Here is a 17134-nt window from a genome sequence, read left to right on the forward strand (position 1 = left end):
GTTCCTAAGCTGATATGATGGAGATTTCGGCCTAGTTTTTCTTTTATTACGTGTAGTTTCTCTAGGTCCTTGATCCATTTTGAGAAGAGTTTTGTTCACTGTGAGAGACAGGGTTCTTTTTTTTTTATTTATTGGTTGTTCACAACGTTACAAAGCTCTTGACATATCATATTTCATACATTAGATTGAAGTGGGTTATGAACTCCCAATTTTTACCCCAAATGCAGATTGCAGAATTGCGTCGGTTACACATCCACAATTTTACATAATGCCCTATTAGTAACTGTTGTATTCTGCTACCTTACCTATCCCCTACTATCCCCCCTCCCCTTCCCTCACATCTTCTCTCTCTACCCCATCTACTGTAATTCATTTCTCTCCTTGTTTATTTTCCCATTCCTCTCACAATCTCTTATATGTAATTTTGTATAACAATGAGGGTCTCTGAAGAGAGCAGGGAGGAAAAGCAGGAAGAAAAGATTAACATTAAACAGAGTCATGAGATGGGAGGGAAAGGGAGAGAAAAGGAAAACAGGGTTCTAATTTTATTTTATTACACAAGGATTTCTAGTTTCCCCAGCACCATTTGTTGAAAAGGCTATCTTTTTTCCAATGTATGTGTATGGCACTTTTGTCTAGTATGAGATAACTGTATTTATGTGGTTCTGTCTGTGAGTCTTATCTTCTATGCCATTGTATAATTTAAAGTCTGGTATTTGGATGCTTCCTGCTTTACTTGCTGAAGATTGCTTTGGCTATTCTGGGTATCTTATATTCCAAATGAATTTCATGACTGCTTTTTCTGTTTCTCTGAAGAATGTCATCAGAACCTCAATAGTAATTGCATTAAATGTGTATAGATAGTACTTTTGGTAGCATGGCCATTTTGACAATATTAATTCTGCCTATTCAAAATCATGGGAGATCTTTCCATCTTCTAAGGCCTTCTTGGATTTTTTCTTTAGTGTTCTGTAGTTTTTATTGTAGAGGTTTTTCACCTCTTTTGTTAGATTGATTCCCATATATTTTATTTTCTTTGAGGCTATTGAGAATGGGATAATTTTCCATCAGTTGATTCATCACTGATATATTGGAATGGAATGATTTATGAGTGTTAATTTTATATCCTGATACATTGCTGAATTTATTTTGAGTTCTAGAAGCTTTCTGGTGGAGATTTATGGTGTTCTACATGTAGGGAATTACATAGTCAGCAAATAAGGATAATTTGAGTTTTTCTTTTCATCTTTCTTCTAATTGCTCTGGTAGGATTTTCAGTACTGTGTTGAACAGAAGTGGTGAAAGAGGGTCCCCCTGTCTTGTTCCAGTTTGCAGAGGAAATGCTTCCAATTTTTCTCCTTCTAGAATGGTGTTTGCCTTGGGTTTATAATATATAGCTTTTACCATGTTAAGGTATGGTCCTATCATCCCTAATTTTTCTAGTGTTGTGGTCATGAATGGATGCTGTAGTTTGTCAAATGCTTTTCCTGCATCTATTTATTGAATCATGTAATTCTTGTCATTAAGTCTATTGATGTTTACATTTATTGACTTCTGTATGTTGAACCAACCTTGCATGCTTGAGATGAACCCCATTTGAGTATGGTGCACTATCTTCTTAATATATTTTTGTATGCAATTTGCCAGTATTGTATTAAGAATTTTTGTATCTAGGTACATTGGGGATAATGGTCTGAAGTTTTCTTTCCTGATGCATATTTGTCTGGTTTTGGTATCATGGTGATCAAATGAACTTGGAAGTGTTCCTTACTTTTCCGTTTCATGGAATAATTTCAGTAGGATGGTGTTAGTTCTCTTTAAAGGTCAGGTAGAACTCAGGTGAGAATCCCTCTGGTCCTAGGCTTTTGTTTGCTGGTAGGCTTTGATGACATGTTGAATTTCATTGCTTAAAATTGATTAAATTTTCTTTGTCTTCCTGATTCAATTTGTGTAGGTCATATGTCTCTAAAAATTTGTTAATGTCTTCCAAGATTTTCTAATTTATTAGAGTGTATATTTTCAAAATAGTCTGATTATTTTTTGATATTTCAGTGGTTTCTTTTTCATTATAAATTTCAGTAAGTTTTCTCTCACATTATTAGGTTGGTTAAGGTTTTACCAATTTTATTAACATTTATAACATTTTGTTTCATTAATTTTTTGTTTCAGTTTCTTTATTTCTTCTCTGATTTTCATTATTTGCTGTCTTCTGCTGCTTTGGGTGTTGATTAGTTCTACTTTTTCTAGGACTTTGAGATATAATGTTAGGTTATTTATTTGGTGACTTTCTATTCGTTTAGTGAATGAGCTCAATACAATGAACTTTCCTCTTAGACCTGCCTTCATAGTGTCCCAGAGATTTTGATATACTGTATCACTATTTTCATTTATATTTAAGTAAAATTTCATCCCTGATTTCTTCTGCTATTCATTGGTCATTGAATATGGTATCATTTTGTCTCCAGGTATTGGAGTAGGTTCTATTGTTTATTTTATTGGTGGTTTCAGATTTCAATTCATAAGATCTGATAATAATGAAGGTATTCTCTCTCTCTCTCTCTCTCTCTCTCTCTCTCTCTCTCTCTCTCTCTTTTGGTGTACTTGCTAAGAGTTTCTTTGTGGCCTAAGATATGGTCTATTTTATGGAGATCAATTTGTTACTTAGATGGTTTTCAGTCACTGATGGATGAAATTTTCTATATGTATCTGTTATGTTGTGTCTAAATTATTAATTGTATTTTGGGGTTCTATAGCTTCTTCTTTTTTTTTAGTTTTTCTTTAGAGAATCTATCCAGTGGTGAGGGAGTTTTGTTAAAGTCATCCAGTTTTATTGTGTTGTTGTCTATTTGATTCTTGAAATTGAGAAAGGTTTGTTTGATGTATGTAGAATCTCCATTGTTTGGGGCATAAATATTTACAATTGTTATGTCTGGTTGATGTATAATTCCCTGAAGCAGTATAAATGTCTTTCTTTGTCTCTTCTGTTTAACTTTGGCTTGAAGTCCACTTTATCTGATATGAGGATAATAAACCCTGTTTGTTTACAAAATCCATGTGAATGATATGTTTTTCCCATCATTTTAGCTTCAGTCTGGATGTCATTATCTATGGAGATGAGTCTTTTGGAGACAGCATATTGTTGCACCTCAGTTTTTAATCCAATCTGCTAGCCTATGTCTTTTGATTGATGTGTTTGGACTATTTATATTCAATATTTTTATTGAGAAAATATTTTTATTCTATGTCATTTTGAGTTATTTTTGGTTTTTAGTTTGAATTAGTTTCTTCTTTGATTGACTATTCTTCTAGTGTACTTCCTCCCTTTGGTAGTTTTCACTTTTATGTTTCATTTCTTCATGTAATATTTTATTAGGTATGTTTTGTAATGCAGGCTTTCTAGTTGTGAATTCTTTTAACTTTTGTTTATCACAGAAGGTTTTTATTGCTTCATCAATTCTGTAGCTTAATTTTGCTTGGTGTAATATTCTTGGCTGGCTTTCATTTTCATTCAGAGATTGGGTGTATATTATTACAAGATGACCTCTTAGATTTGAGGTCTTGGAATAATATATACCAATTTCATTCCTTATACCATCTGTTACTTAGCAGATCAGTTTAACTATGTCCATTCTAAACACCTTTCTTTGACATTTCTTTCAGTGTGGTGTCAGTGGATTCTGTTATTAGAGCATCTTGATTTGTTAGGGATGATTTGTTCTTTTGCTTTTTCATGTTGTTTGTATGTCTACCCATCTATGAATGTGGACTTGACATAGTAGTGTTTCTGCCTTTTGGACTTATAGTGTCCCTGATAGTTTCCAGTACCTCACCATTTAGGGTGGGTACAAATAATAGCAACAACCAATGCAAACAATATGCAGCATTAATCCAAATAGTTCCTGCTATGACATCTACAATGTTAATTGTCACAATGAACAGAAATTACATGATCAGTTATTGCCTACAATGATCAGTTATTGCCTACAATAAAACAGTAAGTTTGCAAAAGAGTTTACAATTTCAAATGGTGGACAGGGAGACAGTAGAAGAGATGTAGGTTGTAATGTTTATGAGGAAGAAGGAGAGAAGATAGAAGTAAAAAATTAAAGCTACAATGAAAGGAAGAATAGTAGAGATTGGTAGCAGAAAAGAAGAAAGAAAGAGAATGAAGGGAAACAGATTAGTGAGAGAAAAAATATACATAAGTTAAAAATTTTAAAAATTAAAAATAAAAATAAAATAATCAAACATCTTTGTCTTCAAAATACTGGTCAATGGAAAATAACTGGCTTCAAATAGGCTAGAAATGAGAAAAAACAAATATGCATATGTACAAAGGTCCATGAATCATTAAGATCATAATTAAATAGAGAAAAGAAAAAAAGGAAAAAAAAGATCTCAATGAAAAATTAAGGAATTTTTGTTTTTGGACTTCAGAATATTATCAGCTTCCCTTCTCAACAGTGTTACATGGGCTTGTCTGGATCTGAAGCTTGCCTCCACCCTTGGGGGCCGGGGTTGCTAGAGTGAGAGAGGTAATCTCCAAGGTGAAACTCCTGGAGGTGGTTTAGGCTTAGGTAGGCTCCAGGCACTTTGATGAATGCCAGTTGGTCTGGAGATTTTAAATCAGTGCACCTCTAGGACCCAGAAATTGCTGGTCCACCCTGGAAGACTGCACCATAGGGATCTCCCCTAGGTTCCACTCATATGGTGAAGGAGTGAATTCTTAGGCCACTCTGTTATCTGTGGATCTCATGTTTCTTGGTCTCTGGTTCAGTCTTCTGTCCCTGCTCTTTCCAATTCCCAGCCAGGCATGCCTCTCCCAAGTCATTCCTGCAAGCAGCCATATTGGAGTGGAAGGGCAAATGCAGGTGGGTTTCCACAACCAGTATTCTATGTAAACCCCTTTCCATGTTTGAGTTTTTTCTCCTGGTTACATAAGTACACTGTATGTCCTGCAGTATGATTTTGCCAGGCCTGTATTTCAGACCAAACTCAGGTTTGCTAGGATTTGGCTCCCCTCGTTTCCAGCCCCAATTCCTTGGCTGCAAAATGGTTCTTTCCTGTGTCCTCTGCACACAGTTGGGAGAAAAGCAGGTTCTTTCCTGCACAAGGATATTGTGCATCATGCCTTTCAGTTCAGTTTGGCTGTGTCTTTGATCTCTAAACTCTTCATATCCAGACATGATTCTGGCTTCCTAAAAATGTGGATTCCTTTAATTCTCCCTTATCCCCTCACTTTGCTTGTGGAGGGACTGCTCTGGCTATTGCTTCCCACTGTGGCGTGGATGTGGCACTGGAGGTTTCTTCCTTATTTAATTATATCCAACCTCCTGAGTCCTTAATATTCTTTATGCTGAGTATTAAATTACAGTAAAGTTCTCTGCTCCCTTTTTTGTTTACCCACCTTGTTGAGAAGCTGCCTATCTGTTTTTTGGTTTCGCACCATGGAGCAACCAACTTGTTCCACCTTGAAAGCCCCATTGGATGTGTTTTATTTATTTTTTTCTTGTCTGATTGCTCTTGTTTGTATTTCCAACACTATGCTGAAGAGAACTGGTGAATGTGGATATCCCTGCCTTGTATCTGATATCAGAGGAAAAGTTTTCAGTTTTTGTCATTGATTATGATGTTACTTGTGGGTTTTTCAAAAGTTGCCAGTGGAGGCAGAAGTGGTGTCTCCAGCTACTGCTACTTTTAAAATCTAGGATTGGATGGGTTATGATAGAACTAGAAGGCACTATATCTGTGAAACTATTGTTCCTGAATTTAGCTGAAATTACTGGAATAAACTTCTACTTTAGAGGCAAAATGCTGCTGCTAGTTGGAAAAGACTGACAAAAGCAACAGTATATGAGAAGAAAACAATCTCTTCTTCCTTCCAACTGTCAATAATTTGGTGACAAAAACATAGGAAACATAATCTTCAGTATCTTTATCTCATCAAATATAGAGTATAGAAGGGTGAATTTGGAATCTGCTTTGCTCTCTTTTCTAGTGCTTGTAACTAATTTTATGTATTTTATATATTATTTTTTTTCCTTGAGATTCCTTGGGATCCTAGCTAATTTGTATTTTTTACCAATCAAAAGTGAACAATATTTTCTTTTTTTGGAGAGTAGAAGAAATGGAGTGTGCAAGGTTTGGTAAAAAAAAATATTTCCTGTACTCTATTTTTTTCTTAAGTAATTTTAATCAGAAGCTTGGATGGGAAAGGAGGGCTTGCATGGGTTCAACAGCTTTCCAGAATATGAAATAACTAACTCTCCTTTGAGGGTAGATGGAAATGTTTAATGCATTAATAAAATCTTGGAGTAGAATTACACAAGATGTGAATACAATGAGGCAAGGATGATTGAGACCCATTTTAGAAGCTGCCTATCGGAGAGGGAATGTAAAACTGATTATTAAAATGAAATTTTAAAGTAATGCCAATGTGATATTTGAGGTCATTGGATTTTCTGGGATCACTTATGTTGTCAGTAATTAATAGTGTTTTGAAATTAAATTTAATTATTGTTTTGACTCATTCATTACCATTGGGTGGCCAGCACCTCACCATGGAACTCTTGCCTGCTCAGAGGAATAAAACCTCTGAAGAAGTTAAAATCTAAAATAATTAGTAAAGAACAAAAGACAGAGTCAGAATTAAAGTTTTAAAGGATGGAGCACCTGATAGGTTCAGCCCACACAGGAGCTGGAGCTGGACAACTAAAAAATGGCTCCTGTGGCTGATTTAAGACAGTACATCAAAGGCAGGGATATGATTTTAGGGGCAGAGTCTTGCTTAGTGGTGTCTGGCAGTCAGCATATTGATTGGCATCTTGGCAGGTCATACCCATCTCTGAGAGGCTGTGGGCTGCAGCAGGTCACCCCATCTCCCATGTTGTGTGGGACCTGGGGCAGGGCTGAATATGACTTACAATGTAGCTGGGTGGTCTTGTCCAGAGGAAATTTCCACTGGACATTCCCAGACACAAGATTCCCCTATTCACTAGGCTGTGGTGCTAGTGTAGTCCACACATAGCCCATGGATGGCTCTCAACAATTCAGGTTGAATAAGTCTACCTGAAAAGTTTATATAACCCTACTATAACTTACATCTACACAGGGGCCTTGAATATGTTAATAAGTTTAAAAATGAGCTTTAAATATACTGATTTTTTATTATAGTTAATATTGCTTTATTTTATAACATCATAATTCTTAATAAAAGTTTTTTTTTCTTCATGTTTTTAGTATTCAGAGGGTTTATCCTGGGAGTCATTTGCTGTCACTATTGTTCAGTTGCTCGGAGTTACTATTGGATTGGATTATGATAATAGTGCGCACTGCTATTGCTCAGGAGAAACATGCACAATGACACCAAAAGCAGTGTAAGATAATGTTCTTTGTTATATGTCTTTTTAGTATTATATTTGTACTAATCAAATTAAAGTGATTTGCAATGATAGAACACTATCCAAAATGACTTTAGAATTAAATTTCTTTTCAAATGTGAATAGAACACTTACCAAAATAGGCCATGTGCTGTCAGGATTCTCTACGCCTGGGGAAACTCTTCATCTTTCCTGTTTGCTGGAATCTGGATTGTACTTTTTTCTTGTGACCAGTTCAAGGACACCCTCTATAATCAAACAATGTAAATTTTGAAATTGTAATTATTGTGAAAGATCCATATACTGAAAACTATAATTCATTGGTGAAAGTATTTGAAGAACACAAATAAATGGAAACACAGTCTTTGCTCATTAAAATTCTCATTAAAATGTCTTTATATCCAAACAGTCTACAGATTTAATTCAATCCATATTAAAATTCCAATGACATTTTGTTTTTTATTTGTGGCTGAGTAGTATTTTCATATACATATGACATAGTTTCTTAATTTATGTATCCATTGAACACAAGTTGATCCTGGATATTCTTGGTTATTATGAATAATGCTGCAGTAAACATGTGAGTGCAGATATCTCTTCAGCAAACTAATTTCATTTCCTTTGGATGTAAACCCAGTAGTGAGATTTCTGTGTCATATGGTAGTTCTATTTTTAACTTTTTGGGGAACCTCTGTACTATTTACAATAATGGTTACACTAGTTTTAGTTTTCACCAACAGAGTACAACAGTACATCCAACCCAACATTCTCATTTATACTGTTTGCCTTTTGTGTTTTCTTCTTGATATTTATTTTATTATTATTTTGATATAAACATAGTGTTTGTACAAATTTATGAGGTACATTATGATGTTTTGTTTTCTCCCTATATTGGGCATTGTTCAACTTTGAGTAATTGGCATATCCTTCATCTTAGACTTTTCTTGTTTATTTATGGTGAATGCATACAAAAATCCTCTCTTCTAAGTGTTGAGATATATTAATCCATTGTTTTTCATTATATTCACCATTCCATGCCAGAGAAGATGAGAACTTATTCTTTCTATCAAACTGTAAAATTGTATTCATTAATGAGCCTTTTACTACCTCCCCTTTCCTCTATACTTCCAATATCTGCTAACCACTATTCTACTCTGAACTTCTGTGACATATTTTTTGTATTCTACTAAAAAATAAGATGACATGATGTTTGCCTTTCAATGCCTCACTCATTTAACATAATGTCCTACATTGTAAAAGAATTTCATGCTTTCTATAGCTGAATAATATTCCATTGCAAAAATATGCTATATTTTCTTTACAACTTCATCTATTGATTAATATTTAGATTGATTCTATATTATGGGAAGTGGAGAATAGTGATTTAATAAACATGGGAGTACAGGTATTATTATTATTGCTATCATCATTATTATTTTCATTGGTACATTATGGTCATACAGAGTAGTGGAATTCATTATGCCCTGTTCATATGTATACATGCACATGACATAATTTGATCCATCTCAACCTAGTATCTTTCCTTTCACAACCCATGATCCACTTACTCTACTGATCTTGCTTTTTGTTTTTCAAACTTGTATTAATACATGATGGTAGAATGCATTTATGCATTATATCACACATAGATGTGATATAATTTCTTATTTTTATGAGTATATATGTTGCAGAATCATTTTGGTCATGTAGTCACATATACACATAAAGTAATAATGTCTGTTTCATTCTACTCTCTTTAGTATCCCCACATCCCCTCTTCTCCTGATCCTATCACTTCCCTCTACCTAATAATCTAAGGTAATGATATTTTTCCCTAGTGCCCACCACCTTATTGTGAATTAGCATCCACATATTAGAGAAAACATTTGGCCTTTGGTTTTGTGGGATTGGCTTATTTCATTTAGTATGATATTCTCCAACTCCTACCATTTACTGGCAAATTCCATAATTTCACTCTTCTTTAGAGCTGAGTAATATTCCATTGAGTATATATACCACATTTTCTTTATACATTCATCTATTGAGGGACACATAGGATGGTTCAATAGTTTAGTTATTGTGATCAAGCTGGTATAAACATTGATGTGGTGGTAGTATGCTGATTTTAAGTCCTTTGGGTATAAACCAAGGAGTGGGATAGCTGGGTCAAATGGTGGTTCCATTCCCAGTTTTGTGAGGCATCTTCATACTGCTTTCCATATTGGCTGCACCAATTTGCAATCCTACCAGCAATGTATGAGTGTACCCTTTTCCTCATGCCCTTGCCAACATTTATTGTTTCCTGTATTCTTGATGATTGCCTTTCTCACAAGAGTGAGATGAAATCTTACAGTAGTTTTGATTTGCATTTCTCTAATTGCTGAAGAGGTTGAACACTTTTTTTATATATCTGTTGATCAATTGTATTTCTTCTCCTGTGAAGTGTTCTGTTCAGTTCCTTAGTCCATTTATTGATTGGGTTATTTTTGTGTGTGTGTTTTTTGAGTTCTTTATATATCTAGAGATTAATCCTTTATCAGAGGTGCATGTGGTAAAGATTGTCTCACAGTCTGTAGGCTCTCTCCTCACATTATTGATTGTGTCCTTTGCTGAAAATTAATTTGAATTCATTCCATTTATTAATTCTTGATTCTACTTCTTGCACTTTAGAAATCTTGTTAAAGAAGTCAAATCCTAGGCCAACATGGTGAAGATATTTTTTCTTCTATTATGTCCATGGTCTCTGTTCTAGTGCCTAAGTCTTTGGTCAACTTTGAGTTGATTTATGTGCAAGGTGAGAGATAGAGGTTTAATTTTATTTTTGCTACATATGGATTTCCAGTTTTGCCAGCATCATTAGTTGAATAGGCTATCTTTTCTCCAGTGAATGTTTTTGGCACCCTTGTCTGTTATGAGATAACTGTATTTATGTGGGTTTCTCTCTGTGTCCTCTATTCTGTACCATTGGTCTCCAAGTCTGTTTGGTACCAGTACCATGTCATTTTTGTTATTATAGTTCTGAGGTATAGTTTGAGTTCTGGTGTTGTGATGTCTCCTGACTCACTTTTCTTGCTAAGGATTGCTTTAGATATTCAGGGTCTCTTGTTTTTCCAAATTTTGTGATTGCTTTTTCTATTTCTATATGAAGTATGTCTTTGGGATTTTAATAGAAATTGCATTAAATCTGTATAACACTTTTTGTAGTATGGTCATTTTGACATTAATTCTGCCTATTCAGGAGTAGAGGAGATCTTTCCATCTTCTGAGGTTTTTTTTCAATTTCTTTCTTTAGTGTTCTGTTGTTTATGTTGTAGAGGTCTTTCACCTCTTTCATTGATTACCAAGTATTTTTTTTTGAGGTTGAGTAAATGGTGTAGTTTTACTCATACATTTTCAGAGGGTTTGTCACTGATATACAGAAATGCCTTTGATTTATGGGTGTTAATTTTATATTCTGTTACTTTGCTGAGTTCATTTATTAGTTCTAGAAGTTTTCTGGTGGAATTTTTTTTGCATTCCTCGGATGAACTCCCCTTACTCATGGTGCACTGTCTTTTTGATATGTTTTTGTATTTGATTTCCCAGAGTTATATTGAGAATTTTTGCATCTATGTTCATCAGAGATATTGGTCTGAAATTTTCTTTCTTTTATGTGTCTTTGTCTGGTTTTGGTATCAGAGTGATATTAGCCTCATAGAATGTGTTTAGAAGGGTTCCCTCCTTTTCTATTTCATGGAATACTTTGAGGAGTATTGGTGTTAATTTTTCTTCAAAAGCCTAATAGAACTTGGCTGAGAATCCATCTGTTTCTGGGATTTTCTTGGTTGGTAGGTTTCTGATGGTGTTTTCTACTTCATTACTTGAAATTGATCTGTTTAAATCATCTATGACCTCCTCATTCAGTTTGGGTAGGTTATCTGTCTCTAGAAATTTGTTGATGTCTTTGAGATTTTCTATTTTATTAGAGTATAAATTTTCAAAATTATTTCTAATTATCTTCTGTACTTCAAGCATTTCTGTTGTGACATTTCCTTCTTCATCTTGTATTTTAGTAATTTGAGTTTTCTTTCCTTTTCTCTTTGTTATCATGGCCAGGGGTTTACCTATTTTATTTATTTTTTTCAAAGAACTAACTTTTTGTTTTGTCAATTTTTTCAATTGTTTCTTTTGTTTCAATTTCATTGCTTTTAGCTCTGATTTTAATTATTTCCTATCTTCTATTGCTTTTGGTGTTGATTTGTTCTTCTTTTTCTAGGGCTTTGAGATGAAGTGTTAGGTCAAAAAGTGACTTTTTATTCTTTTAATGAATGCACTCAGTGCAAAAACTTTCCTCTTAGTACGGCCTTCATAGTGTCCCAGAGATTTTGATATGCTGATCTTCCTTCTATTATGAACACCATGCTGATGTCTTTTGACACAGTAATTTAGTTTACTTTGAGTATATACCCAGTAATGAGATTTCTGAATCTCATGGTCATTCTATTTTTTGTTTTCTGAGGAACCACAGTGTTTTCTGTAGTAGTTGTACTAATGTACAATCTCACCCATAGTGGATAAGCAGTTATTCTAATTGATCTGTCATTCTAGTTGTGCCAGGATTACCTTGTGCTTTCACTTGGATTTACATTTGGTCTTGGGAAAGAGGGAAGGTATCTGAGCTACGTTTTGTTGCCAGGTTGTGATTCTGAAAATATTAAACCTGGATCATCTTTTATTTAGTGGGGAGATATAAGATACCCTGGTACTACACCCTTCCTCTTGTCCTATGAGTCAAAACATGTTTATCTATCAATTGATTTTTCTGAATTCTTCATAGATTCTTATATTATTTTCAGAGTTTATACTTACCAAGGAGAAGCAGGGAAAATAAGTCTATGCCATGTTTTCTCAATGATAAATCTATAACCAATTTTTATTTGAAAATTTAAAATTATGAAGGGCAAAAAATATGCTCTTAATTTTTACACTAACATTCTTATATTTACACAAACAGCAAAAATGTAATTAAATATATAAAATATATTAAATATTAAGGCCAAAAGTTAAAAATTCAATTGTTTGGCACTAGAAAGAGAAATAAGAATGATGTAGTTCATGTATTTAAAAACTCCAAGGCCATAGGATATTTTATTTATATACATATGTTAAAATTTATATATTTAAATATATTTAAAGGATTTTCACATTTATGGATTTTGATATTTGAGTCTAGAATACAGGGAGACCCAGGATAAATCCCTTACAGATACTGGGGGATCACCAACACTAGTTCTTATTTATGACAGAAAATAATTTTTAGTATATATATATATATATATATAATATATATATGTTAGTTCTGCCTATCCATGAACAGGGTATATTTTTCCATCTTCTAAGATCTTTTTCTATTTCTCTCTTTAGGGTTCTGTAGTTTTCATTGTATAAATATTTCACCTCTTTTGTTGGGTTGATTCCCAAGTATTTTATTTTTTTGAGGATATTGTGAATGGGGTGTTTTTCCTCATTTCCATTTCAGAAGTTTTGTTGCTGATATACAGAAATGCATTTGATTTCTGCATGTTGATTTTATATCCTGCCACTTTACTGAATTCATTTATTAGTTCTAGTAGTTTCTTTGTAGACCCTTTTGTGTCTTCTAGGTATTGGATCATGTCATCTGCAAATAATGATAATTTAAGTTCTTCTTTTCCTATTTCTATGCCTTTAATTTCTTTTGTCTGTCTAATTGCTCTGGCCAGTGTTTTGAGAACTATATTGAATAGAAGTGGTGATAGAAGGCATCCCTGACTTGTTCCAGATTTTAGAAGGAATGCCTTCAATTTTTCTCCATTCAGAATGGTGCTAGCCTGAGGCTTAGCATAGATAGCTTTTACAATGTTGAGGTAAGTTCCTGTTATCCCTAGTTTTTCTAATGTTTTGAACATAAAGGGATGCTGTACTTTGTCGAATGCTTTTTCTGAGTCTAATGAGATGATCATATGGTTCTTATCTTTAAGTCTATTGATGTGGTGAATAACATTTATTAATTTCCATATATTGAACCATCCTTGCATCCCAGGGATGAATCCTACTTGATCATGGTGCACAATTTTTTTGATGTGTTTTTGTATCTGATTTGCCAGAATTTTATTGAGGATTTTTGCATCTAGGTTCATTAGAGATATTGGTCTGTAGTTTTCTTTCTTTGAGGTGTCTTTGTCTGGTATTGGAATCAGGGTGATTTTGGCCTCATAGAATGAATTTGGAAGAGCTCCCTTTTTTTCTATTTCCTGAAATAACTTGAAAAGTATTGGTATTAATTCTTCTTTAAAGGTTTTGTTAAACTCTGCTGTATACCCATCTGGTCCTGGGCTTTTCTTGGTTGGTAGTCTTTAGATTGCTTCTTCTATTTCATCCATTGTTATCAGTCTGTTCAAATTGTGTGTATCCTCCTGACTCAGTCTGGGCAAATCATATGACTTAAGAAATTTATCAATATCTTCACTATGTTCTATTTTATTGGAATATAGGGTTTCAAAATACTTTCTAATTATCTTCTGTATTTCTGTAGTGTCTGTTGTGATATTGCCTTTTTCATCCCGTATGTTAGTAATTTGAGTTCTCTCTCTTCTTCTCTTCATTAGCATGGCTAAGGGTCTGTTGATCTTATTTATTTTTTCAAAGAACCAACTATTAGTTTTGTCAATTTTTTCAATAGTTTCTTTTGTTTCAATTTCGTTGATTTCCACTCTGATTTTATTATTTCTTGCCTTCTGCTACATTTGCTGTTGTTTTGCTCTTCCTTTTCTAGGGCTTTGAGATGAAGTGTGAGCTCATTGATTTTTTGGTTTTTTTTTTTTTTTTTTTTTTGAGGAATGACCACCAGGCGATGAATTTCCCTCTTAAAATTGCTTTCATTGTGTCCCATAGATTCTGATATGTTGTGTCTGTATTTTCATTTATCTCTAAGAATTTTTTGATTTCCTCCTTTATGTCTTCTGTAACCCATTGATCATTCAGTAACATATTGTTCATTTTTCATGTTTTGTAGGATTTTTCCTTCCTTCTTTTATCAATGATTTCCAGTTTTATTCCATTATGATCAGATAAAATGCATGGTATTATCTCCACCCCTTTATATTTACTGAGGGTTGCCCTATGGCATAATATATGGTCTATTTTTGAGAAGGATCCATGTGCTGCTGAGAAAGAACTATATCCCCTTGATGATGGTTGATATATTCTATATATGTCAGTTAAATCTAGGTTATTGATTGTGATATTGAGTTCTATAGTTTCTTTATTCAACTTTTGTTTGGAGGATCTGTCCAATGGTGAGAGGTGTGTTGAAGTCACCCATAGTTATTGTGTTGTGGTCTATTTGATTCTTGAACTTGAGGAGAGTTTGTTTTATGAACCTCGCAGCACCATTATTTGGTGCATAAATATTGATAATTGTTATGTCTTGTTGGTGAATGGTTCCTTTTAGCAGTATATAATGTCCTTCCTTATCCCTTTTGATTAACTTAGTCTTTAAGTCAATTTTATTTGATATGAGGATGGCCACCCCTGCTTGCTTACGAGGACCTTATGTGTGGTATATTTTTTCCCAACCTTTCACCTTCAGCCTATATATGTCTTTTCCAATCAGATGTGTCTCCTGGAGGCCGCATATTGTTGGATTTGTTTTTTTAATCCATGTTACCAGCCTATGTCGCTTTATTGGAGAGTTTAAGCCATTAATGTTTAGAGTTACTATTTATATATGGTTTGTACTTCCAGCCATGTTTGATTATTTATCTTTTTTCTTAATTTAGTTTGTTTCTCCATAATTAGCTTTCCTCCCACCCTCTGTCTTTACTGAGGCACTTCCCACTGTTGGTTTTTGTTATTGTTTTTCATTTCTTCCTCATGTAGTGTTTTGTTCAAGTGCTTTGTAATGCTGGTTGTCTGGCTGCAAATTCTTTTAACTTTTGTTTATCATGAAAGGTTATTATTTCATTGTTGTACTTGAAGCTTAATTTTGCCGAATTCAAAATTCTTGGTTGGCATCCATTGTCTTTCAGTGTTTGAAATACTTTGATCCTGGATCTTCTTGCTTTCAGCGTCTGTGATGATGAAAAATCCATTGTTAACCTTATTGGTTCACCCCTGAATGTAATCTGTCTCCTTTCTCTTGTAGCTTTTAATATTTTATCTTTGTTCTGTATATTGAATATCTTCATAACAATGTGTCTTGGCGTTGGTCTACTGTGATTTTGTATGCTCGGTGTCCTGTGTGCATCTACAATTTGTATATCCATTTCCTTTTTTATTTCTGGAAAGTTTTCTATAATTATTTCATTCAGCAGGTTGCTCATTCCCTTGGTTTGAACCTCTATACCTTCCTCTATCCCAATGAGTCTTAAGTTTGTTTTTTTTTATGTTATCCCATATCTCTTTGATGTTTTTCTCATGATTTTTTACCAGCCTTTCTGAGTTGGCTGGGTTCTTTTCAAGCTGATATATTTTGTCTTCAGTGTCTGATGTTCTGGCTTCTACTTGCTCCACTCTGTTAGTGATACTCTCATTTGAGTTTTTAATTTGGTTTATTGTTTCCTTCATTTCTAGAATTATTATTTGATTTTTTAATAATCTCTATCTCCTGATAAAGATGCTTATTTGCTTCTTTTATCTGTTTATGTAATTCATTTTCAATGTGTTCTTTCACTGTTTGAATTTGCGGTCTCATATCCTCTTTAAGGTTCCATTCCATCTGTCTAAGGTATTCCTTGAGTTCTTTATTTGACCATTTTTCTGATGTCTCTAGGTCCTCCTGAATATTTAGGCTGTCCTGCATTGTTTGTACTCCATTTCTTCCTTGCTTTTTCATGCTACTCATGTTACTTCTTGTTCTGTTTGACTGCTGAGGTACTGTTTACTCCTATAAATTTATTTTATGTTCTCATCACCAGTTTCAATGAAGTTATTTTCTCCGCTGCATTCTGGTGACGTCAATTCTCTGCCATGGTGGTATCCCATGCAAATGGTGACAGTTAGTTCCTTTTGCCAGTGACCAATGCAACGGGTTGGTCCTGACTGGCTCTCCCAAGCTCTGTCTCAATCCTGTGGCCACTGCCTATGAGGGCTTGGTTGGTATTAACCTCTGCAGGTTCAGAAGGGCTGACCAGTTGTTTCAGTGGGATCATTTAGTGCTGAGTCACAGCGGTTAGTCTGTGAGACGCAGGCGAACAGGAGCTTGAATTCAGCTGATCTGGGCTCTGTGTATGTTCTGAAAGGCCCAGACTGTTCGCCCCAGATTCACGTCAGCTCAGCATTTCCTAGTGATTATGAGCAAACAGCATTTAGATGGTTTACGACTCCCTATGCCCGCACAGCTGAAGAGGTCAGAGACTTGATCTCTCCGTGCCTGCCGCCATGTTGGATCTGGATATAAAATTTTAAATTTCATATATTTTTTCATTATAAAATATTCTTTTCCTTTTTTTCCTTAGGCATTCAAAATTTTCAGCCAATAAAATTAGAAAAACAACTCTTGCTCATGGGGCATATAAAAAGATATAGCTGGTTGGATTTGGCCCACAAGCCAATTGGTCAACTATGGCAACTTAGCACAACTGCTTTCTGCATCTCAAACCTCAGTGACTTCCTTTTATTGTTCAGGGAGCTTTTAGTATTCTCCAGGAGTGATGTGCTACAGAAGGGAGGAAAATTAGTTCTTGCCTTCATGCTTCTTCAGGAAAGGCTCTTGGCTCAACAGCAAGCACAGAGTG

General features: G+C 34.3%; 1 protein-coding gene across 3 annotated transcripts in view; it reads left to right on the forward strand.

Annotated features, from left to right (window-relative positions):
• The window catches only part of LOC120884064 (disintegrin and metalloproteinase domain-containing protein 5-like), a 34530-nt gene that overhangs the window by 15877 nt on the left and 1519 nt on the right, over nucleotides 1–17134 (forward strand). For 2 of the 3 annotated variants that reach the window (XM_078031243.1, XM_078031242.1), the window contains exon 11: nucleotides 7240–7376. The exons of the other annotated variant lie outside the window; for it this stretch is intronic. In XM_078031243.1, the coding sequence (XP_077887369.1) occupies nucleotides 7240–7376 (137 nt within the window). The remainder of the gene's footprint in view (nucleotides 1–7239; nucleotides 7377–17134) is intronic. 3 annotated transcript variants of the gene reach the window in all.

This window comes from Ictidomys tridecemlineatus, chromosome 14 (assembly GCF_052094955.1).
Source record: "Ictidomys tridecemlineatus isolate mIctTri1 chromosome 14, mIctTri1.hap1, whole genome shotgun sequence".
Lineage (NCBI taxonomy): Eukaryota > Metazoa > Chordata > Mammalia > Rodentia > Sciuridae > Ictidomys > Ictidomys tridecemlineatus.